Source organism: Bubalus bubalis, chromosome 8 (genome assembly GCF_019923935.1).
Source record: "Bubalus bubalis isolate 160015118507 breed Murrah chromosome 8, NDDB_SH_1, whole genome shotgun sequence".
Lineage (NCBI taxonomy): Eukaryota > Metazoa > Chordata > Mammalia > Artiodactyla > Bovidae > Bubalus > Bubalus bubalis.
The window spans coordinates 54194339-54218850 of record NC_059164.1 but is presented as its reverse complement, the minus strand read 5'-3'; the positions used below and the strand labels follow the sequence as shown (position 1 = coordinate 54218850).

The following is a 24512-nucleotide window of genomic DNA, read 5'->3' as shown; positions in this document are numbered from 1 at the left end:
TCCCCTACCCTTTGTCCCATTCCTGTCTCTTGAGAGTTTCAAGCATATATCAATACCTTTCCCTTTATCTGTAGAGTAAATCAGGGGAAATGATGTGTAATTCAATATTAGTACTAGTAGAGCAGTTCTACAGTATTTCATATAGGAGATTATACCTTTTATGTTTGTAAAAAATCACCAGATATCGTAAATATAATAATTCAGTTCAGTTCAGTTCAGTCACTCAGTCATGTATGACTCTTTGCGACCTCATAGACTCCAACACGCCAGGCTTCCCTGTCCATCACCAACTACCAGAGCATGCTGAAACTCATGTCCATTGAGTTGGTGATGCCATCCAACCATCTCATCTTCTTTCATCCCCTTCTCCTCCTGCCTTCAATCTTTCCCAGCATCAGGGTCTTTTCCTATGAGTCAGTTCTTCACATCTCAGTTCTTCACATCAGGCCAAACTATTGGAGCTTCAGCTTCAGTATCAATCCTTCCAATGAATATTCAGGACTGATTTCCTTTAGGATTGACTGGTTTGATCTCCTTGCAGTCCGAGGGACTTTCGAGAGTCTTCTCCAACACCACAGTTCAAAAGCATCAATTCTTCAGCACTCAGCTTTATTTATGGTCCAACTCTCGCGTCCATACATGACCAGCAGAAAAACCATAGCTTTCACTAGACAGACTTTTGTCAGCAAAGTAATGTCTCTGTTTTTTTCAATATACTGTCTAGGTTGGTCATAGCTTTTCTTCCAAGGAGCAAGTGTCTTTTAATTTCATGGCTGCAATCACCATCTGCAGTGATTTTGGAGCCCAAGAAAGTAAATTCTGTCACTGTTTCCATTGTTTCTCCATCTGTTTGCCATGAAGTGATGGAACCAGATGCCATGATCTTAGTTTTTTGAATGTTGAGTTTTACTTTTTCACTCTCCTCTTTCACTTTCATCAGAGGCCCTTAGTTCCTCTTCGCTTTCTGCCACAAGAGTGGTGTCATCTGTGTATATGAGGTTATTGATATTTCTCCTGATAGTCTTGATTCCAGCTTGTGCTTCATCCGGCCAGGCATTTCATATATAATAATATAATAATTAGGACCAACAAAAGTCAGAGCAAGCCAAATCAAGTTAGAAATATTAAAGTACTGCCTTCGTGTGATTGCTTTTAACTAAATGTTAAATTTTTAAGTTATGAAATAATTTTTTTCGATCCTAGGACCATTTATTTATTGTCTTGTTTTTTTCTTAATTTAAAATTCATTTATATTTTAAAATTATGTATCTTAGCAGTTTCTGCTTTTTAGTTTTATAGTTTTAGTAAGTGTTTAGTAATCTTTTTTTTAATTTTATTTTATGATATAAAATCCATTGAAGTTCATTTCCATTTTCAAGAAATTCAGTTTCACAAACATTTTTAAACTAGCTGTTCTACTTATGCTAATCATAGCATAAATTGATATATCAGTGAAAAGAGAAATATGATAAATTAGATTGGATGGTTTGTGTTAAAATCCAAATAATAATGCTATTATCAAACTGGATTTGTATGTAACTGCTTTTGAAAAGTTTTGTAGGCAGACTCAGAAAGTCTTAATGTATTATTTCTAAATTTAATGCTTTTGTGAACTTACATCACATTAAAATCATCTTAATGCACCTTTTTGTCAATTCTTCACAATAGATTACAAAAGGAAGGGAGGAGAAGGTACATTTAAAAAGCAAATGAAAAAGAACTCAATGGAAGCCTGTGAAGCTACCTGTTGATGAGCCTGTAAGGGAGTCATTAATATGCAGATCATTGACATGATGGGCCATAATGACTCCTCCAGGGACGCTCAGTCTATTGTGTCAGAGACTAGTTAGGGATTCATTAACATGAAAACTCATGACTTCTTAATATGCAAATTATTAATGCAATGCACTGAGGCATACTCACAAATGTCCACATCTTCTGTTACAGGTTTGCTTTGCCAGTCCTTCACCCACACCTTTTGTGAACTAGTATTTTCTTTCTTTTGTCCTCTGTTGCAGATTTTTTCACAAAAGATTCTGCTCTTCTGTGGAATCTACCACTTCACTTTCAACCTCCCCTTCAGCCCACCTTTCTTTGATTTAAGGCAGGTTTATATAAACAAACCAGTTGAACACTTTGACTAAATCAATCAAAATTCAGCATAAAATCTGATTTGATATTTTTCTGTAATATCAAATTGGTCTTTGGCCAAAGGCAGAACAATGTGAACAAAACACTTGCTTTTAAAAAGTGAAACTCTGAAACAAATAGTGTAGTCAACAGATGAATAATTTGCTCTAAAGGTGGGTGGGGAAAGAGTAGTGGAATAGAAAAAAGAAAAAGAGAGCAGAGAAAGGCCATGAAAGAGGACACAAGAAAGAATATTAAGTAAGCAATTAAGTAAGCCAAGTAAGTGTTTGTGCCAATGTAACACATGAGTGAAGAAATGGATTTGAATTGCTCAGTGTCTGGCATACAGCAAGCAATCAATAAGTATTAGCTATTATTATTACATCAACACTTTACACTTTGCAAAAAAGATGAAATTAATATCTGCATTCCCTGTTGAAACAATAATAAAAATGTTATAGAGTGAAAGCTGTTCGGTTCTTGAATTAACATACTATGAAGAAGGGAATCAAACTTATATTCCTATTCCCACAATAGAATTAGCTACAGAAGTCATGGAAAGGTATTCAAGTATCTTTTAAAGCTTATACACACAACATGTATGGGAAATACAGTTTTTTTCTGGGACTTTATATGCTAACCTATATTCATTTTCTTCTCATTTTATTCTAGCCTTATCTAAAAAACAAAAAAAGCTTTTACTACTGTTTCTCTATTAAGTTTTAGGAGAAACAGACCCTTATTTCTAAACTTATAAACCCTAAACTCTGCAGTGCAGCTCAGAAATCAAGATCTGTTTATCATAAAATATTTGTATCTCTACACAAAATTAGTAATATTTTTTTAAGGTAACAGCTTTATTGAAATAAAATTTACATACCACAAAATCCACCCATTTTAAACGTTTAATTCAGATTTGTTCAATTTACAGAATTGTGCAGTTACCACCCAAATCTAATTTTAGTACATTTCCAGAACCCCCCAAAAGGATGTGACTGTTAGAATCACTCTTTACTCCTCTCCGCAGTCCTAGGCAACCACTAATCTTATTTGTCTTAATATATTTGCTTGTTCTGCACTTTTCATACTAAAGAAAATCATGCAATATGTGTTTTTTGCTTCTTCCCTGTTTTACGGAGGAAAATGTTTTTGAGGTTCATCAGTGTTGTAGGATGTATCAATACTTCATTTTTTATTGGTGAATAGTATTCCATTGTATTGATACACTGACTTTATTTATGCATTCACCAGTTGATAGGTATTTAAGTTGTTTCCACCTTTTGGCTCTGGTAGACAGTGCTTCTGTGAACAATTTGCATAGTGTTTGGATGGACATGTGTCTTCATTTCCCCTGGTTAGATACCTAGAAGTGAAATGGCTGGGTTTATGATAATCCTATAATTTCAGTTTCTCCACATTCTCACCAACACTTATTATTATCTCTCTTATTGATTGTTGTCATTATAGTGGGCGTAAAGTGGCATCTCATTGTGGTTTTGATTTGCATTTTCATAGTAACTGGGTTTCCCCTGTGGCTCAGCTGGTAAAGAATCCACCTACAATGTGGGAGACCTGGGTTTGATCCCTGGGTTGGGAAGATTCCCTGGAGAAGGGAAAGGTTACCCACTCCAGTATTCTGGCCTGGAGAATTCCATGGAGTACAGTCCATAGGGTCACAAAGAGTTGGACGCGACTGAGTGACTTTCACTTCACTTACTTTATAGTAGCTAATGATGTTGAGTTCTTTTTCATGCTCTTTGTTGTTGCTGTTCAATTGCTAAGTTGTGTTCAACTCTTTTGCTACCCCATAGACTGCAGCTTATTGATCATTACTATATATTCTCCAGAGAAATGTCTATTTAAATCCTTTGCTCATTTTCAGATTAGGCTGTCTTTTATTATTGATCTGTAAGAGTTCTTTTGGGTAAGACACTTATTAGATACATGATTCGTAAGTTTTTTCTCCCATTTTCACTGTCCTGACTGTGTCTTTTGGAGGGCAGAGTGCTTAACTTTGATAATGTCCAAGCAGTAGAATTTTTAAATTAGCTTTAAGATCTTCACTAACTTGCCAATACACTACATAGAATCTATTTGATTAAAATTCTTTAAATAGGAAGCAATATTATTTTTAAAATAAATAGTCTCTATAAGTGTAGTGAAGAAGGCTGAGCGCCAAAGAATTGATGCTTTTGACCTGTGGTGTTGGAGAAGACTCTTGAGAGTCCCTTGGACTGCAAGGAGATCCAACCAGTCCATTCTGAAGGAGATCAGCCCTGGGATTTCTTTGAAACGAATGATGCTAAAGCTGAAACTCCAGTACTTTGGCCACCTCATGTGAAGAGTTGACTCATTGGAAAAGACTCTGATGCTGGGAGGGATTGGGGGCAGGAGGAGAAGGGGATGACAGAGGATGAGATGGCTGGATGGCATCACTGACTCGATGGACGTGAGTCTCAGTGAACTCTGGGAGTTGGTGATGGACAGGGAGGCCTGGCGTGCTGTGATTCATGGGGTCACAAAGAGTCGGACATGACTGAGCGACTGATCTGATCTGATCTGATCTGATCAGTGTAGTTATCACATACAATTATCTACATCTCATATTCTTGTTCATGTTAATTTCAATACTGTGATGCTAGAAAACATATACCAGTTATTGGTCCTAGCTAATTTCTAGACTGGAGTAGATGTAAGCAGATTCAGAGAAGATGCAAACAAACCTACAGATTCAAGAAAAGAAATCCAACTGATTTAAGAAGCTTAGAGCACAAACACTGCATTATTCCTCTGGTGCCTTTCACTGGAAGAGATGGAGTAGGCAGGAGGAGCTCATCTGTGCCAAGATGACTCTCCCAGTTGAAAGCTTTTGGATCCCTGATTAAGTAAAGCGATATACATTACCAGGGAATCCTAAGATGAAGTATGAAGGGCTCACTAAGATAGACTATGATTAGAAGAGCAGTATGATGTTTGGGAAGCACAAGATGAGAGCCAATATGAACTAAAAGACAAAGAACAGATGACTGAAGAAGTTGGGACACAGGCTGGGATTGCTGAAGGTGTCAGACATAAGAGCTAAATCCTGCAGGGATGCAGTTATGCTTCCAAAGATGGGGATCTCTGCCACACTTGTAACATGATGGCACAAGATTTTATACTTAATGTTCTGAAGAATACAGCTATCAAGTGGCTTTAAAAGGATTCTGTCCTTCTACATTATTATAACTTAGATTGGAAATCAGGCTAAGTTAGAATAATGTTGGACAAAATTTAACGTTTATTCATTCAACAAATAGTTAACTTGTGCTAGGCATCATGCTAGATCATGCTAGAAGTTAAACCACTAGCACAAGCTGCGACTGAATCAACTGCCTTCATAGAGCTTACTGTCTGAAGAATGATAAATGAAAACTGGCCATTTAAAATCACAGCCATACCTTTCAGGATTGGGGAAGTATGGAATCCTATAGAAGAAAATGCAGTTAACCGTTGAACAACACAGGCTTGAACTGCATGAGTCCATTTATATGCCAATTGTTTTTTCAATAGTAAATACTATAGTACTGCTTGAACTGCAGTTGGTTAACTCTGATGATGCAGAACTATGGATACAGAGGAACTGAGTGTATGTAAGGCCAACTATAAGTTATACTCAGATTTTCAACTACAAAGAGGGTCAGCACCCCTGGTATCCTCATTGTATTAAGATCCATAACAGGGTCCATACAGGATCCATACAGGGTCAACTGTAATAAGATCCATAACTCAAACTCAGGGAAGACAATAGCAACTGCGCATGTGCATGGGCTTGCAAAGAGATCAGACTGAAAGAAGATCACATCCTTTAATAAGATTACACACCGTATTTAAAAGTTTGATTTTTTCTGAATTGTAAAATATACACTTTTAAAAAAGTAAATACTTTCTGAAAGCTTATTTCATTCTAAATGGAAAACTTTACCATGCTATTTAATGAGTCTTTTTTCTCTTTCCCAAGTCATCACAAATGATAGGACAAAATTTCTTTAATAAATGCCCTGTTTGTAAAGCTTACATTTGGTATCTTAATTCTCACAGTCCTTAATGTTGCTATTAATGCTTAAAAATCCCTCATGCCACATTTGCAACAGAATTACTTTATTTGCTAATTTTTTCTTTGTTTAATAGTGTTATTCTTTCAGTGGATATTGAGACTAAGTGATTTTCAAAAAATTTTTAAAAGTTACAACTCAAAATATCTGTTTCATCTTTTGTTTATACTGTTCACAGCTTGTTGCATATCAGAATCAGCTGAGGAGATTTTTAAAAATCTGTGCCTGCAACCCAACCCTGACCAATGAAAGTGTGGTCTTATAGGAGGATCTGGGCAGGAGTGCCTTAGTTTTCCCCTTCCGATGTGCACCCAAGCTTAAGAAACACTGCTTTACACTACTGGCTTTTACTATATCAAAGTATGGATAGTGAGAAAATATATCCTTCAGTAACAATACTCTGCTATTAAGATGGACGGGGAGGCCTGGCGTGCTGCAGTGCATGGGGTCGCAAAGAGTCGGACACGACTGAGCAACTGAACTGAACTGAAGATTTTCTGTGGGGTGGGAGGAGGAGAGGGTATACATAATCAAGTAGGTTAGCATTAATGTAAATTTTATAAAGATTTTACTTCTGCTCCTGTTAGGTCTATAAAACAATTAATTTGTATTTATCACAGATATTACCAATTCATACATCAATGAATTTAAATTTACTGATTTTTTTTTTAACTGAAAGGAAATCTAGATGCTATTTAGGATAAGAGACATTAATCTTCTCTACCTTAACAGCTGTATTGTTGATTATAAAATTGATGGTGTTTATTAAGACTTAAACCTGGGATGGTAAAATGTTTTCCAGTTGCACTATGTGGCAAATTGCCCCAACAATTATTGTAAATGCAGGACAAAAAACTGCATTGCCAAGGACACCAGTTGGTTAGATCCCACAAAAGAGACAATTAGTCTTGAGATGAAAATGGTAGTGACGAGGTGACAGTTATGGAAAAAAACAGAATATGCAATGTAATGACTTAAATATATCTGTGGACAATACTGATAGATTAATGTGTTTGGAGTTTATAATATGTAAAATAATGCTTTATGAAGAAAGATCAAAACTGCATACATTCAGGTCTTCTTTTTTCCTTATTTGCTACAAAAGTGAAGTAACCTGCAAGATTACTTTTACTCTTTCCAAATCATCAATGTAAAATGATTTGCTTAATTTATATGTATATGGCATTGATTTTATGAAGAATATTTTCTTCTCACAGATATCAATTTACATAAACTTATTCAATATTAAAATACTCATAATCTATTGTTGGGGCTTCCCTCATAGCTCAGCTGGTAAAGAATCCACCTGCAATGCAGGAGACCCTGGTTCAATTCCTGGGTCAGGAAGTTTCCCTGGAGAAGGGATAGCCTACCCACTCCAGTATTCTTGGGCTTCCCTGGTGGCTTAAGAGGTAAAAAATCTGCCTGCAATGTGGGAGACCTGGGTTCGATACCTAGGTTGGGAAGATCCCCTGAAGGAGGGCATGGCAACCCACTCCAGTATTCTTGCCTAGAGAAGCCTGGCAGGCTACAGTCCCTGGGGTTGCAAAGAGTTGGACATGACTGAGTGCTTAGGCACAGCACAGCACAGTCAATTGTTAGGATAATTGGAACATTTTGAAAATAAAATCATGATAGATACAATAACACAACTGCACCTTCACCAAGACAAAATTGCAACTCAGTCCTTCAGTAGCAAAGATGGATCTAAAAGATAGGATACAGAGATTTGGACTGCCAGAGAAAGCAGAAAAGGGACCCTAAAAGAGTTGATGCCAAAGATAAACTGCCAATGATGTGTTTTCATCTGTACCTATGCTGTACTCCCTCCTTCTCTCAGAGACCTTGTGAGTAGTGATGGATCCTGTGGGAAATAAACCCAAGAATGTATTGGAGACCTGAAAAGCATGAAAACCTAATGCAAACTGAAGGGGAGATCTTGAATATCCTTAGAATATTTGCAGTGGTTGCTTTGTTAAGCATGGAGCTCTCTCCCCCCAGATTTCTTCATGACTGTCTCTCTTCAAGTCTCTGATCACTTGTCATGAAGTAGTCTTTATTTCTTGTTCTTCTTGTTCTGCTCTGCTCTTTATATTCTCAATTGCATATATCATCTTTCAAGATAATTTGCTTAATATTTATGTTTATTACCTATTAGTTTTCCTTCCATTAGAATGTAAGCTACATGAGGACAGGGATTATCATTTTTTTTCCATTGATGTATCTCTAGTACTCAGACAGTACCTGGCACATAGTAGGTGTTCAATAAATATTTGTCGACTGTATGAAGATCATTTATTCTAGTTACTAATCTTTTTTTTTACACTCTTTTAATATGCAAGCTGAAAAGCAAAGTTAGAACTTTGCTAGTAATACTTTGATCATTTCTTTTCATCTGAGCCAGGATCAATACCCTCTCAATCTTGGTATTATAGAAAAACCATACTGGTGTGATTTCCACGTATCCATCCAAGAGGATAAAGACTGAAATACCTGGACTAACCTTTTTCACAAAATTAAAACATACACGTTAGATTTTGAAAGAAGAATTTGGGTGAAAAAACAATTATAGCAGTAAATTTCCCCTAAGTATCACCAGAATAGCAAAATAAATCAGCCATGAAATAGTGTAGAAATGTCTAAATAAAAAATAATTAGTAGCATAATATGTATATGTTTATTTACATTAAAGATGACCTATAGCAGAATTCAATTATTGATATTAAAAATGAGAAAGGATAAAATCTATGTTTTAAACCTTCCATACATATAAAACAGTAATAAACAGTTATGAATGTAGAAAATCTATGTCCCTTCTTATGTACAGTGATCTAGTTCATGCTTTTCTCTCCACTTTTCTCTGATTTATCCTGCATGCACTTTCTGAATTGATATAGCTAAAATAATACTTTGTCCCTGAGCATAGGAACTAAATTCAAAATCCTTGGTCTAACAAGACTGTGCAGTTCTTTCTCAACCTTGTTCTTCAAGTTTGACTCTCACAATTCTTCCCATTCCAGGCAGTCAAATTGACTAACAAAACCACCTACTTATCTATTTGCTCCTGTGTCCACAAGTATTTTTTATTCTGTATAAACAGTCTCTTAACTCTTCTCTACCTACCCATTTCAAGATCAAGTTCAATTCCTCTTTGATACTGTTTCTAATCAGGGCAGCCTGCAGTGTATCATTTCTCTAATGTCTATGTTCATATCTCTTATGATCTCCTCTGTCTGTTTTATTCCATTTGGCACATACGGTCTTCTCATGTTCATAAATATTATCTGTTAACCAAATTAATGCTTGAAAATAGAAGCTAACTAGAAGAAAACAAGGGCTCCATAATTTCTTTATGATTAATTGGCTTAATGGAGCACAGGGAATTAGAGACCTTAATCACAAAATAACTTAAATCACAAAACAACTTTTCATCTTATATATTTCCTGAACTTGATCAAACAAATCCCTTGTTGCCTAAATTTCTTCTTATGTAAATGGAGCGGGCCTTATTGATTACAATGTATAAAAGTGTTCTAGTGGGAGATAATTTTATATCACTTAAGAAATAATAAGAGAGATATTTAAAACATGCATTCCTTAAGTTTATATAATTAGATATTTCTGAATAAAAGAACAAGCTCACATGTTAAAGTAGTAAAATATCATAAATTTAAAGCTGTTGATGGGCTACAGTCCATGAATAAGATGAGAGTCCCACTTGGTTTTGTAGACAAGTTCTAATAAATGTTATAGATGCTCAGATAAAAACTGAAAGAATGAAAGCAAATTGGTCCAAAATTACCATAAGTAGTCAAGAGATTCTCCAGAAATTGAAGAATAACACAGAAAAAAAAAAGACTCTTATAATCACACCAACATAATTTTGAGGGTTTTTGAAAAATTAATGTCCTCAGAGGTTACAATTAGTCACAGACAAGTATATTCTATTGTACTAAGAAAGAATACCCCTAAAGACTGCTCAATCAATAGCTAAGCTATCCCCCAGAATTCTTCAATTCAGTCTCACAAATGTCATTTTCAGTAGGAACCCATCCATACTTGCATACTGAAAGTTAATTGGACAACAAATGTAGATAATAAAACTTTAATTTTCAGCATTTCATTAAAACACTTCTTATGAGAAAATGAAATATAACTACTTACAAATACCATGAATTACCTACTTCAATAATACATTTATACTTTGGATGGAAACTTCAGGTTTAATATAGTAAAGATCTTTAGAATATTAGGAAAATTATAGTAAGACTCTTAGGAAATGAGATGACAGTTGAGGATAGTGATGTCAAAGATTATTAATATATCATTATACATGGGGTTTATTATTATTTTGCCATATAAAATATGTAATTATTTATGCTAATTTCCTAAAAATATGTTTCCTAATTCTTGTATCATAAAGAGAAAATGCTATAATTAAAAATTGAAAGCATTATAATATAGTGATAACTACTATTTCCATCTGAGCTTGTTATTTTCACAAAAAATTTTAAATGTACTTTATATTGTGCAAAAATCAGTAATTAGCTACACATCAGAAAGTTACCATTTTTATGGTTTTCAATGATAAATGCTTTTATCTACAAGAATCAATGCAACTGGACCATTATATAGTTTACAAGAATATGGGACATCTTCATATTATTCCTATAACTTTTCTTTAAGTGTAATATATATAAATTGTTTAAAGTACTCAACAGAATGTAGCAGATTCATTATTTTATCTTTAGGTAGATTTTAAGGTTAACCATTTACATACACTGCATTATTTCTCTTTAATTGCTTTTGTTTTTATGGTTTCATATAAACAAAGACGAAGAATCTGCAGTCTCAGGACAGGGAGGACATGGTTTAGGTGTTTAGGTTTAGGTACACAGGAGGAATCTGGTAGAGGCAAAAGACCCAGTCAAAGGAAGTCATTCAGGTAAAGAAAAGGAGACAGAACAACAGCCAGATCGGAATCCACAGGTGTCAGAATCAGTGAGTGCAGCAAGCAGCAGCGGTAGAACTAACATGAATAATCAGTATTGGCCATGGTCCTGGCAAAAAGAAAGAATGAATGACTCAGTTCTGATCAGTGGACATACAGTATCTGTTTTTGGTCTTTTGTTACTCAACCTGTTGGATTTTTCTATTTTCCCACTGGTCTGGATTGTGGCATGTGTGTGTGTATTTTTAAGTTGCTTCAGTCGTGTCTGAGTTTTTGCAACCCTATGATATGAAGGAAGCCAAAAGCTGACCAATGGATATTTATTTGGGATATTAAGATTACATGACATTACAGAATAGTAACATTGTAGTGACTCAGTGGGCTTCCCCGATGACTCGGCGGGTAAAGAATCTGCCTGCATTGCAGGAGGCACGGGAAAGAGGTTTGATCCCTGGGTTGGGAAGATCCCTTAGAGGAGGGCGTAGCAACCCACTCCAGCGATCTTGCCTGGAGAGTCCCACAGACTGAGGGTCCAGGCAGACTACAGTCCAAAGGGTCCCAAAGAAAATGAGTCAGCTCTTTAGAAGACAAGAAAGAAGGGAAGACTGAATGATCCTTTAGTATCCTATGCTGCTAAGTCACCTCAGTCGTGTCCGACTCTGTGCGACCCCATAGACTGCAGCCCACCAGACTCCCCCGTCCCAGGGATTCTCCAGGCAAGAACACTGGAGTGGGTTGCCATTTCCTTCTCCAATGCATGAAAGTGAAAGTGACTGACTACAAGATGTTAATATGGATGATATGTTCAATTCTAAATTCAATTTTGAGTCAATTTAGGCAACAAATATGCAAATATTCAGAGATAAATTTCCCTTTTATCTGTTGTTTTTATAATATATAAATATGGTTTTTGTATACTTTATTCTTTATTTTTAAAATAATGTTTATTTTTAATCAAATGCACAATCATTACTTCTGTGGCAATGGAATAGAATATGAGTGCAGAATTAATATGAGTTTGCAAAAGAGAAATCACATCATCATTTCTTATGTCGACAATTCTTATTTGCATGACTAGAATGATGTCTATGATTTTAAACAAAATATAGAATAAAGGAAGAGGGATTAGGATTGAAGGGGAAATGTAACTTTGGTTTTGGACATAATGGAGTTAATTTGCCACCTGAGTATCCAGATGGTGATGACCAGAAGGCCCCTGAGTTTTAAAGATCGTGAAACCAATAAAACCACTCATCATTAATGTTATAATAAGCATAATTCATTCCTTAATTATTCAGAATGAATACTTTAGGATTTTACCAGACTTTATGGTTATCAGGTTTAATCAATATTTTTCTTAGAGCTTTTCCACATGAAACCCTTTGTTAGTTTCAGTGGGGAACAATGCTTAAACTAATACATCATCACTGACCTCAAGGACCTTGCAGTCCAATCGGGAAGATGGTACACACATGAAAGTTTCTGAAACTTTTGAAGGTGCAGGGAAAGGCCACTGTGGGAAAGGTAGTACTGACAACGCTGCGGCTAAACATATATAAAGGGGTACAAGACAAAAGTCTTCTTCCTTAAAATAAAGATGTCTGATAAACAGTGAAGTTTCACTGAATGTTAATTTCTTTGCCTATAAGTTACATCAGATGCAAACATGGCAAACATCAACACTTTTATTTAAGGAGTTGTTTTATTTTGCATCATGGGAGTAGCTACTCTATGGGAAAATATTGCCAGAAATGCAGGTAGTTTTAAGGAAGCTTGTCAAAGCCATGAAAGGGCAACAGCAAGTTGCCTAACATGAATAAATCGGCCACAGGAGTAGCCCTGAACTGCATGAGTTTTATGATATTTGTAAATAAATGCCTTGAATATTTGTATAACTGCCATGGTCTCAAACCTAACTTGATTTACCAAAGTTAGCTTTGAATGAGGTATTATTACTAATACAAACAGTATAAAATACTGGAAAATTACTATCTTTGTGAAAAGTGAAAAGCTCATGTATACATATATGTGTACTTTCCACCCAAAAATCAATGCATCAAGGATGACTTGAATGCAGGTGGGCAAAATTACTTATTCTTTCTCCCATGTTAGAAGTTCAGCACAGATATTGAATGTATAAACAAATATGAAGGAAGCTCAAGAATATCAGGAGAAGGCAATGGCAACCCACTCCAGTACTCTTGCCTGGAAAATCCCATGGACAGAGGAGCCTGGAAGGCTGCAGTCTATGGGGTCACTGAGGGTTGGACACAACTGAGCGACTTCACTTTCACTTTTCACTTTCATGCTTTGGAGAAGGAAATGGCAACCCACTCCAGTGTTCTTGCCTGGAGAATCCCAGGGACGGGGGAGCCTGGTGGACTGCCATCTATGGGGTCGCACCGAGTTGGACACAACTGAAGTGACTTAGCAGCAGCAAGAATATCATGCTGAAGTGATTATTTTATTCATTCATTTTATGTATATATTGTCGTGTTTAGAATTTTCGAAACCCAGGCGGTGCTAATGGTAAAGAATCCTCCTGCCAATGCAGGAGACATAAGAGATGCAGATTTGATCCTTGGGTCGGGAAGATCCCTTGGAGGAAGGCATGGCAACCCACTCCAGTATTCTTGCCTGGAGAATCCCATAGACAGTGGCGCCTGAGGGATAGTCCATAGCATCACAAAGAGTCTGACATGACTGAAATGACTTAGCACACACATGTTTAATTTAATAAATACATTATCAACTAGATTGACTATACCAATACTCTGTACATATTAATTCCTTCAAACAATACCTTTAAAATTGTAACACTCTTGGAGAGAGTGGCATGGAAACATATATGCTACCATATATAAAACAGATAACCAGTGGGAATTTGCTGTATGACTCAGGGAACTCAAACTGGAGCTCTGTGACAACCTAGAGGGATGGAATGTGGTGGGAGGTAAGAGGGAAGTTCAAGACGGAGGGGACATACGTATACCTATAGCTGATTCATGTTGATGTATGGCAGAAACCAATACAACATAGTAAAGCAATTATCCTCCAATTAAAAATCATATATGGGAAAAAACTGTAAACACACATAGACACAGAATCAATAATTTTAACATATATTCAAATGACTTCTGTTTGTAGACACAGTATTAACCTTTCTACAAAATGATACTTAAATTTAATCATTGAAATTTAAGATAGCTTAAATTTCAGTTGGTAAGTATTACATTTGAGTTTTATAAATCTATTCAAACTTTCTTTTCAATGTACTCATAAAATTATATTATTGAATGAAATTGTATTAAAAATTAGATTTCTAGAAAATACTAATGATTATTCAAAATTATTCATTATTTGTCTAAGAGAGCTTCAACAAATCTAATACAGCTAACTTTACATGTAGGATTGAGGAATAAATGGAATGATCTTCTGAAGTACTTTTAATTTTGTAATTTAGTAAGATAAAGTCTATTCCCTTCTCTGACTTCAATAGGAGTTCAGTAATCAGGACTCAAAGGTAAAGGAGGTGGGATTGGGAGCGCTTCTTAGCTAGCCTACTCATCCATTCAGCTTCCCTGATAACCGTGGTTCTGGCAGTGCACAGGCCTTATAATAGTGCTATCATTCACTGCTTGGTGATGTCTTTTTCTTCTCTGACTTTTGCATTGAAATACTACAAACGAGCTTATTAGTTTAATAGTTAGGAACTTGAGGGGAGATCTAAGTTTACTGAGCTTATTTGACATAGCAAATAGAAATCAGTCACATAAACAGTGTAATTCTAACTTTAAGTATAAGGATAGGAACTCCATTTATTTCAATTGAGAATCAGCATTAAAAATGACAAGATTAAAGACATAGAACAACAGGAATGACTACATGAAAGATATAGAATTTCCTGAAAGAATACTTTACTAAAGAATACAATCTCTCCAGGAGATGTTTAAGAAGAGAATATTATAAGTATTTGGTCTGGGTAGTTTTCAGAATAATTTTGCCTGAAAGCAAAGGTTAGAATTAGATGGCCTTTCCTACAATACAATTCAAGGAAGACTGTTCAGATCAAGTGCTGTATTAGCACTGGTAAAAATGATTATAATTTCATTTACACTAAAACACAATAGTTTTATATACATACTCAAGATTACATCTGAGGATCATATTTTTTTTTTCTGCTTGTACCTGAATGTAATTTTAAAATTTGGTGAGATTTTTCTATTGGTAAAATATTCAAGATATTTAAGTAGTTACAATATATTATTTTAAGATTAATCACCAGGAGGAGATCTTATTAAAATGAAAAAATACTGTTTTATTTCCTATATGGCTTATGAAGCTGAAAGTTACCCAAGCAGTTCTACGTAATCTGTAATTGTGTGAAGACATCTATAATAATTTTTAAAAGTGAAACCAGTTTGGGGTTTTTCTTATAATTTCATCATCAATAGGTTAGCTTTGTATCGTGGTTTAATTCTGTAAAATAAGCAGAGTACCATCAGTGTTAAATGGGCTATAAAATCTGTTTCACATAATTAGTAAAAGCATCTACAGTTTGGCATGCTTTATAGATTTAAACCTTGGGGATATTTTGATCTTTTTTACTTTGCAAATTTCAAAAGGGGTGAATGAAATTCAAATCCACAGCTGCACACAGGACAAATCATTGTCTTACGATGTTTGAATCCCATTTCTAGTTGTAATTTGAATAGCACTGGTATGCAACACAGACAGACTGTTTTCAGAGTTAACTATAAGGGGAGGGAACAATGAAATTTCCTAAGACAGGTTTTTTTAATGAACAGTTGGTCTCTGTTACTAAACAGTGCTGTGTAACAGTCCAATGTGGCAATTTATTTCTATTTATCATAAAATCTTTAAACAGCAGGATGGTCTGATTAAGGCTTCAAAACCAGTTATTATTTATATGAGAGTGAAAGTGTTATTTGCTCAGTCGTGTCTGACTCTTTGCGACCCCATGAACCATAGCCCTCCAGACCCTTCCATTCATGGAATTCTCCGGGGAATAATACTGGGAGTGGGTTGCCATGTCCTTCTCCACGGGATCTTCCCAACCCAGGGATTGAACCTGAGTCTCCCAACTGCAGGCAGGTTCTTAAGTGTCTGAGCCACCAGGGAAGCCCAAAAGGTTTCCAGTGCTTTCCCATTGGGGAATCGAACCCTGGTCTCCAGATTGACAGGTGGGGATACTCACCACTATACTAACAGGAAATTGCAGTATTATTTATATAATAGATAATAATATTACCGTGCCAGTTACCCAAGAAAAGTTATTAGATAAGCAGAATAAAAACCTGAAAAGATTTGAGAGCTATGTCCTGAGGACCCTTTTCTTTTTATACAGTGGTGGTGTATAGAAAATGCTTTAAAAGCAGAGAAACGATTAAAATTCAAAGGTGTATAATATATCTTCTTAGAGGAAAAAATTATATCAAATTAAATTTAACTCTCTATTCATGTTTATATACAGAGATGATAAAATGAAACTGTGTATAGCCAACTCTGTTTTTAGTCCAAAAGAACCATCTTAAGAACTACCTTAAGGAAAAAATATGTTGTAGTTCATTAAAAAAAAACCTAGTGTCTGATTGATGTTCCAAAAATTTTTTGTAGCCCAGAGGTTTCTGGAATTTGGGAATAATTTTTCCCCCATAGTAGCAATGCTATGGAATATAGTTTCCCTAGTTAGTGCCCCCAAACTTGTTGAAAAGTCCATAATTCTAAAACGTGTGTGTGTGTTAGTCACTCTGTCGTGCCTGACTCTTTGTGACCTCATGAACTGTAGCCCACCAGGCTCCTCTGTCGATGAGGTTCTCCTGGCAAGATTACTGGAGTGGGTAGCCATTTCCTTCTCCAGGGAAACTTTCCCACCCAGGGATTGAACCTGAGTCTCCTGCATTGCAGGCAGATTCTTTACCAACTGAGCTACAAAACTATGGATTTATACTAACCTGGGTCTAGGTAGCAGGAATGACATTGAGGGGAAAAAAAAACATTTCTCCATTAATTTTGGTCAAAGGACTAGCCATATACAAGATTTTAAAATATGGAATTTATCACCAATGCCATTTTGAGTATCTACAAAGTGTCAGCAACTGGGATAGATGTTTATATATGTTAGCTAATGAATTTCTCATAGCAACTCTGCCAAGTAGAAATTATATCCCTTTTTTACATCTGAATAAAATGGATACAAAGTGTAATTTATCCAAGTTCATACAGCTACTAATTAGTAAGAATGAAAGCCCAAATATGCCCTACTTTACTGCTTACACTGTTTCCAATATGCCTTATTGCTTTTGGAATCCTCCTTCCCTCCCAAATATACACACATACTTCAGACCCCCTGGGCCCTCCTGCTTCTGTGGAGCTCTTACCAGAACTCTGTACTCAACTCTGCCCATAGTGCCCTCTGCTCTAAAACTATCCATTTCCATTGTCTCAATCCAAACTCAAAGCCCATTTGTGCAGTTGACTTTAATTGGGTATAAGGTAGGTATAGTCCCTTCTGTCCTGGAGGTGTCTGCATTCAAGAAGAGGAGTTTTGTGTGTGTGTATCGTGTAAATGTGTGCATATGCATATAAACACACATATATCTATATCGGTATGATCTTTTAAGTCTGACAACACAGTGGGCAGTCAGGCCCACTTCAGGCGTCTGCCCTTGAGGTAACTGCCCTTACACTATTTCTGTTGGCCTGTTGGGGTGAAACCTTGGAACAAGGACAGGAGTCACAGTCAGCTGAATTGGAAGAAGGTGAAAAACTTGTGTCCCACTTCACAATCATCTTTTGCCTGGAGCTTTATTGGCCCCGTGTTCTTGGTCCCCGCTCCATTTTTACAGGCTGCAGATGGGCTTCAGGTGGGAAATTAGGCTCATAGAGATCCCAGAGGATCCATTTGAGGCCTGGCATCTATAGTGGTCCCCTTTGCTAGGGCTTGAGAGAAACTCTTGAGTGATGAGACCCTCTTCTTCTCTCAGAAAAGGTTCAAAACTACTCTGGGGAAAGTCAAGGCTTATAGGAGTATGGATTTCCCATAAGACCAGGAAGCCATAAAGCCCTGGTAGATCTCCAAGGAAACTCTAAGCTAGTTGGCTCCTTGTTGTCAACCAGCCGGCAGTTTCCAAACAGTCCTCTTGACGGGTCCTGTGCAGCTGTGTTTTATGTTTCCATGTGGCCTTGCCAGAGGTCCCTCCCTTAAACAGACCAGGCTTCCACAATTCGTTAGGACTCAAAACAGGTTAGTTATGGAATATATTAAGTCCTAAAGGCTTCATGGGGCTATTTACACTTCTTTGGACTATTTCCAGGACTCCAGATTATACTGTAAGTGTAAATTAAGGAAGTCTCACAATGCTATAGCTCTGACTGGAACATGCAATGTGAGCATATATTAGGCACCATTTTCCAATGTTTTTCTTGGCCTCATTTTAACAATTTACCACCCTGAAAGATAAACTCTCTGTAATCTTCAAGTCATACTTTAGAAAGCCTCTCTCTCATTCCCATTCTTGAATGTGCCTGTTTCTATTATTCCTCAGGTACAGAAACTGAAGAGTGATCTTTTTTTTTCCTTTGGCATTGAAATCTTTCAGGAATTTATTTGCATTCACCTGGCCAAGTTATAAATACCATCCAACACCTATATCATGCCATTTCATTACTTAAAATAATAAATTGGTTTCACTTAATAAAATACAAGACCATATGAAGTCAGTCTGTGTACCCAACAGTTGGGAACATTTAGCAGCTGTTGGTAGGGAAAAGGATATGCTGAAAAGGTCAGTCCCCTGGCCAGTACTCAAGACCAGTTATTGATCAGAATTTGAGAAAACTCAAAATGTAAATGGTTCTTATTTTTCATCTGTGGCTTCCCTTGTTTACCTGAAAATCTGAGCTTGGCTTTAATGTTCTCTCCCCTCACCCTCTCTGCTCTCAGCCCCTATGAGGACTGTTTCCTTGGGGCCTCTGGTCTTCACTGAGTCATGTTTCCAACCTTGTGCCTAACAACACAGTACCTGAAACACAGGCCCTTAATAAACACTTAGGGAATGAATTTTGAAACCCTAACAAGAAGACTATGATGTCAGAAGAAATAACACAAGTCCAAGAACCAAGAAATTAGCTGAACACAATTTGATAATAATGATGGCAATTATATTTGAGTTTTGATAGCTATATATGTCCCCAGCACTTTACTAGAAGCTTTAAAAATATAATCTCATTTTATGTTAACTTAATCATCACAAGACTGGACAAGTACCATTGCCCCTATTTTACATATGAATAAATAGCGGCTTTAAGAAGTAAAATAATATGTCCGTAGCCATATAGTTATTAAGTGAATATTAACTGGGATAAATATGTATTATAAATATTAAAATATGTCTTATGTATTATTAATATTATAAATATGAATATGAACTGGGATAAATAATATTTGTTCAATGCTGCAATTAAGCCTTTTTTAACCCTTTTGATCTAGTCCTTAATTTTTTTATTTATTAAGCATGAAAATTTTAATAGTCATTAAGATCTTTTCCAACTTTAAGATGTTCCAGATATCAGGTAACACACATCTCAAGAAAACTGACAATTCAGTGGGTTTCCCTTGTTGATTAAAATCCTGGAAAAAACAAAGAAAATTGATTTCCAAAACGGAAATTTCAGAAACTCTGAAAAGAAAGAAAAGAGAAACTTTTGGACAGTTTGGGCCTCCCTAGGGTTTTTCAGATCCACCCAAAGCTAGAGTTAGCCTTGGCTTTTTACAGGAGTTATTATTTTCTGATAACTTACTATGTGCCATACACTAGGCCAAAACTTTGTATGTAGTATTTTACGGAAATCTCTAACAATCTCTATGAGATTGTACCATTGTTATTCACAATTAACAGAAGGGATATTGAGTTTAACTTGCAGAAGGTCACACAGCTTGCATGCGGTGCAGCTTAGACTCAAACCCAGATATGTTTATCTCTGAAACCCAAATTTTAACTTTGGAGGTATATTGCTTCTGTGTGTTATTTTTAGTTTATTTATCTAATATATCTAATATTACCTATGTCAATGTTATTTAATTCTTTTGGTCACTTATTTTGAAATTATGTCCATGGGACATAGATCAGCAGTCTGCTTAGTTTGTTTGCTAACACATACTCCAGTACTACATATGGGTAACACTTATCAAGTATCTCATGAGGCATGCCTTTCAGTGCAATTAAATACCTCTGGGTCACTCTCGGTCACATGCCTATGAGTTACAAATTCTCTTTTCCTCCCCCACTAGATATTTCTTTCTATCCAAAGGGGATAGATTAATAAGAATAAAGAAAAACCAAAAACAAAAAAATCAGACAACCACATCAATGTGGAGGTTTGCAAACTCTGACCTGAAAAAATCTTCCATAGAGAAAACATCATGCCTAGGGTGACTGACATAACAGAAATCCTACCTCACTAAATGTGTTCCCACAGTTCATTCTGTACCTGTTTAGAAGAGATTCTTGATGCTTTTAGAAGATACAATCTCTGAGATCCTGAAAGCAAATTAACTTTGGGATCAAGAGGAATTCACTTTAGTTGCTACTCTCTACGTTAAGACAGACTTATTTTCAGTCTAACTCTGACTTATATTACATACTATTATTAATCTACCTGCATATATGAAGTAAAAATTGACATATATTTCTCTTCTGCATTTGTCTTCTCAAAGAACTGACTGCTAAATTAAATTACAAAATTCTGTAACTTTTGAAGGGAGGAAGATATTTTAGAAGCTGTAACTTTTTTGATCAAATAAGTGTTAGTGAATTTTTGCTTTAGCCGAGTACACATTTCATAAAGAAACACTAATAAGATGTGCTATTTTTCCTTAACCAAATTCTTCACAATGAAATCCAACTGCAATATTCATTTAGAAATTTGATAATGCTCTCTTGTGTGAGTTTTAGGAATATTTGAAACCCCATTGCATATAAATTATATCATGGAAAAGCTGTATAAATATTCTATTATGGCACATGCTGTTCTAAGGATCTGTCAGGATTTCCTTTATACACTCCATTTTGAGTGGTATATAAATCAGATGTAAAAATTCATGTTGGACTGAAACTTAGCACAAAAGGCCTTCTCCAGAGGCAAATGCATTTTTTTTTTTTCAAAATGTGGTTTGAATTATGTTGGTCATTTTTAAGTTATAGAAGTGCAGAAAATGTATTTGTGGTTTTGAAGGAGAGAGATTTTTTCCATTTTTATAACTCATTAGGAAACTTTACAGGCCTTTAGACCATTTTGTGGTTTAGTTCTTCTCAAGTTTTTCCCCAAAGCAATATTAAAACTTGAATGGTGTCCGCTATGAACCTAACAATTACTGTTCTGAATATAAATGTGGGTATGGATATATATCCAGTTATACATATCTTAGACTAGGAGAAGTTTCAATAATATCAAGACTGGGGTAGATTAGGCCTAGCAGTTATCCATTTTAGTCCTTATTTTCAAGTCAAGTTTGGTCTATCAAAGGAATCCTCTATCTTTACCATAGTTCAGCTTGTAATGCTTATAATTTTAAACTGCATTTCTAACTTGCAGAAAAATCTGGAGTTAAACACTCCTTCTTTTATGAGATCTTTGACAATACGGCTGTGCCTTTTTTAAATTTTGCTTTTCTCTAATATATAGACCAAGTTGCATCCTGTACATTATTCACTGGTGATGATTTTATTTGTAAAGTATTTAATATGTGTATGTTTATGTATACAAATTAGTTTATTAAATAGTGTTGAACATATTTTGTCTACATAGCTAACATGTTGCTGAGTAATCTCATAAACATAAATTATTTTAGCACACAGATTATGATTTTGTTATTTCTCAATAGCATCAGTTAAACCTAAGAAAGTTTATTTGGACTGAGAAAGACAGCATAACTCACAAAGTCAGGTAAACCAATCGTTAAATTACTTTAAAGGATAATGAAAACAGAAATATTTTATATGATTGAATTGTTTCACTTACATTATATTTAGTTCATTAATGCATTAGAATAGCACATTTAGTGGTTATTATTTATTATCAAGGCATTAGAGCATGAAAGATTAAACATTTTCCAATGTAATTCTTTATGTTTTTATTTAATTCCACTTAGAATCTGGTTGTCTTGATTCCTAATACAGTTCCCTTTTCATCATATTACACTATTTCTGCTGCAGTTACTAGAATCTTTGGGTCTAATGACAGTTAGGATGGACCATCCAGAAAATAATCAAGCTTTTGTCTGTGGCTGGTAGAGCAATGTGATTTTCCTTTGGGACACTCTGAGGAGCAGGAGACATCCATCTCCTCCTGGATGTTTTATCTACTCACCTACTGTCATGGAAATGAGCCAACTCTACAATAGAGAGAACTGAATACCCATTTATTTTTATTTTATTTTATTTTATTTTATTACATTAACAGGAGAGCAAGGTTACTAATGAAAGGTCATATCCCAAATCTCTAATCTATAAAGCTAATATCCTTATTTCTACTTGGGTCATTTTTTTTATTCTGCTCCATTTACTTTTACTAAATTATACTACTTTGTGTTCTATAATGTTACATTTGGTTATAATTATAAATTTTTATGGATAATTCATATACCACTCATATACTACTTTCTCTTAGCTTGTCACTAAAGTCATCATAGCTCTTAAAATGTAACTAAATATGTGTCACTCCAGACATCCCTATACAACTAAATGTCATTGAAAAGTTTGAGGGGAAGTCTATGAATTTCTGAGCACTAGGTACATATGGAAACACAGTTTTATGCTCATCAGAAATGTTTTTAAGTACAGTAAAAGTATTTAAAATATTAAACATATATATACTTTAAATGGCAAATAAACAGTTTTACATGTTAAGAATCTAGATTCCATTGTTTGAATTTAAGCAATTTATAGCTCATTAGGTAGGAAATATACACATTGCACTCCCCGTGCTATCTGTTACATTATACCCATATTTTCCTTATATCTGGAGGAGAGATGACACAGTGCTATTATTCAAATATCACTGACCTTGTTAAAGCCTAGCACCATTGCTTTATACATAACAAGACTATATTTTTAAACAGCATGGCTATTTTTTGGTAGTGAAATAAAGAATGACTTTTAAAAACCTTAAAATTATGAAAAGTAATGATGTAAGATATATCCTCACCTTGATTTTACCTTTAAGCAGCCTTTTATTTGTCTATTAGGAACGTCTTCCTGTAGTTTTTCAGGCTCCGGCTCTTGTTCTTTCTTTTGACAAATCAATACATAATTTGTGCCATTATTATTTGACCAAAATGTACCAACAGAAGTTTCATAGCGTATACAAAACTCAACTTTACTGCCATCTTTTTGGTAAGGAGGAACCAATGATATCTTAAAGGAGAACTGATCAGTTTCACCATCACATGAATTTGGAATATATTCTGCTAATATATCATAATATGACTGCCAGTCATCTAAGGACATTCTCACATATACTAACTTCTCAAAAGAAACATTCAAAACTCGAATAATGCCCTTCATACTTGTAGATCCAGGAGGATACTCGGTTGATTCCAGTATCGCTTTCTGTACTTGAAGTTGTTGCATAAGATCTTCTTTTGAAGAAGGCAAGCCAAATTGTGGAGATAAAACATATTCTTCTGTGTGGAAAACATCCTGCCTTAAGTCAAAATCAGCTGAACCACTCGGTAATTCCCAGGAATCAAATTCTTTAACAGACACAAGATTGAATCCAAAGGTGTCAGCAAATGAAACTCTTCTTGCACCTGATGGTGGAGAGTCCAGGTAAATGTCTTCAGATGATTCAGAACCTCGTCTGCTAGGTTGTGGGGAGAATCCAGGTCTGAAGGTAGCTTTAACTTCTTCATCTTCAGAAAGAGAATCAGATAAACTAGGAACTTCTAAAAAGTTATCTTTGCTAATCTGACTAGGTTCTTCAGAAGGCTCCATTGGGCTCTCTGATATCAAATAAGGGAGAACTGTACAACTAGTAGAGGCTGATATTTGAGACACTGAGGCTTAAAATAAGTATAAGGTTACAGTTGACATTGCAAAAAGGAGTCAGCTCTATAAATAGGTCCGATGGCGTGTAAACTATGCTTGCTTGCCTCCAAAGGCCTTTAATATGATAGCATCCACATTAACTCTCAGCAGCATGTTTCAGATTTAACTCTTAATTTTTAAAATTGAGTGTGTTTATGAGTTCTAAAGAGACATCTTAAATCATTTTCTGCTGTGTTTGAAAATCTGAAACTTTAGAATAAAAATATT

At 35.4% G+C, this 24512-nt stretch overlaps 1 protein-coding gene across 2 annotated transcripts in view; it reads right to left on the bottom strand.

The window, feature by feature from the left end:
- The window catches only part of PPP1R3A (protein phosphatase 1 regulatory subunit 3A), a 40428-nt gene extending 16200 nt beyond the window's left edge, over positions 1-24228 (bottom strand). Inside the window, exons 1-2 of one of the 2 annotated variants that reach the window (XM_006071013.4) lie at positions 23765-24040; positions 23404-23486 (exon numbers count right to left, since the gene is read on the bottom strand). In XM_006071013.4, coding sequence (XP_006071075.4) covers positions 23404-23486; positions 23765-23896 — 215 coding nt within the window. In that variant the 5' untranslated portion in view covers positions 23897-24040. Of the gene's footprint in view, positions 1-23403 lie in introns of both variants that reach the window. The other variant, XM_006071012.4, reaches the window with a different exon arrangement.
- Between the last annotated feature and the right edge of the window lie 284 nt (positions 24229-24512).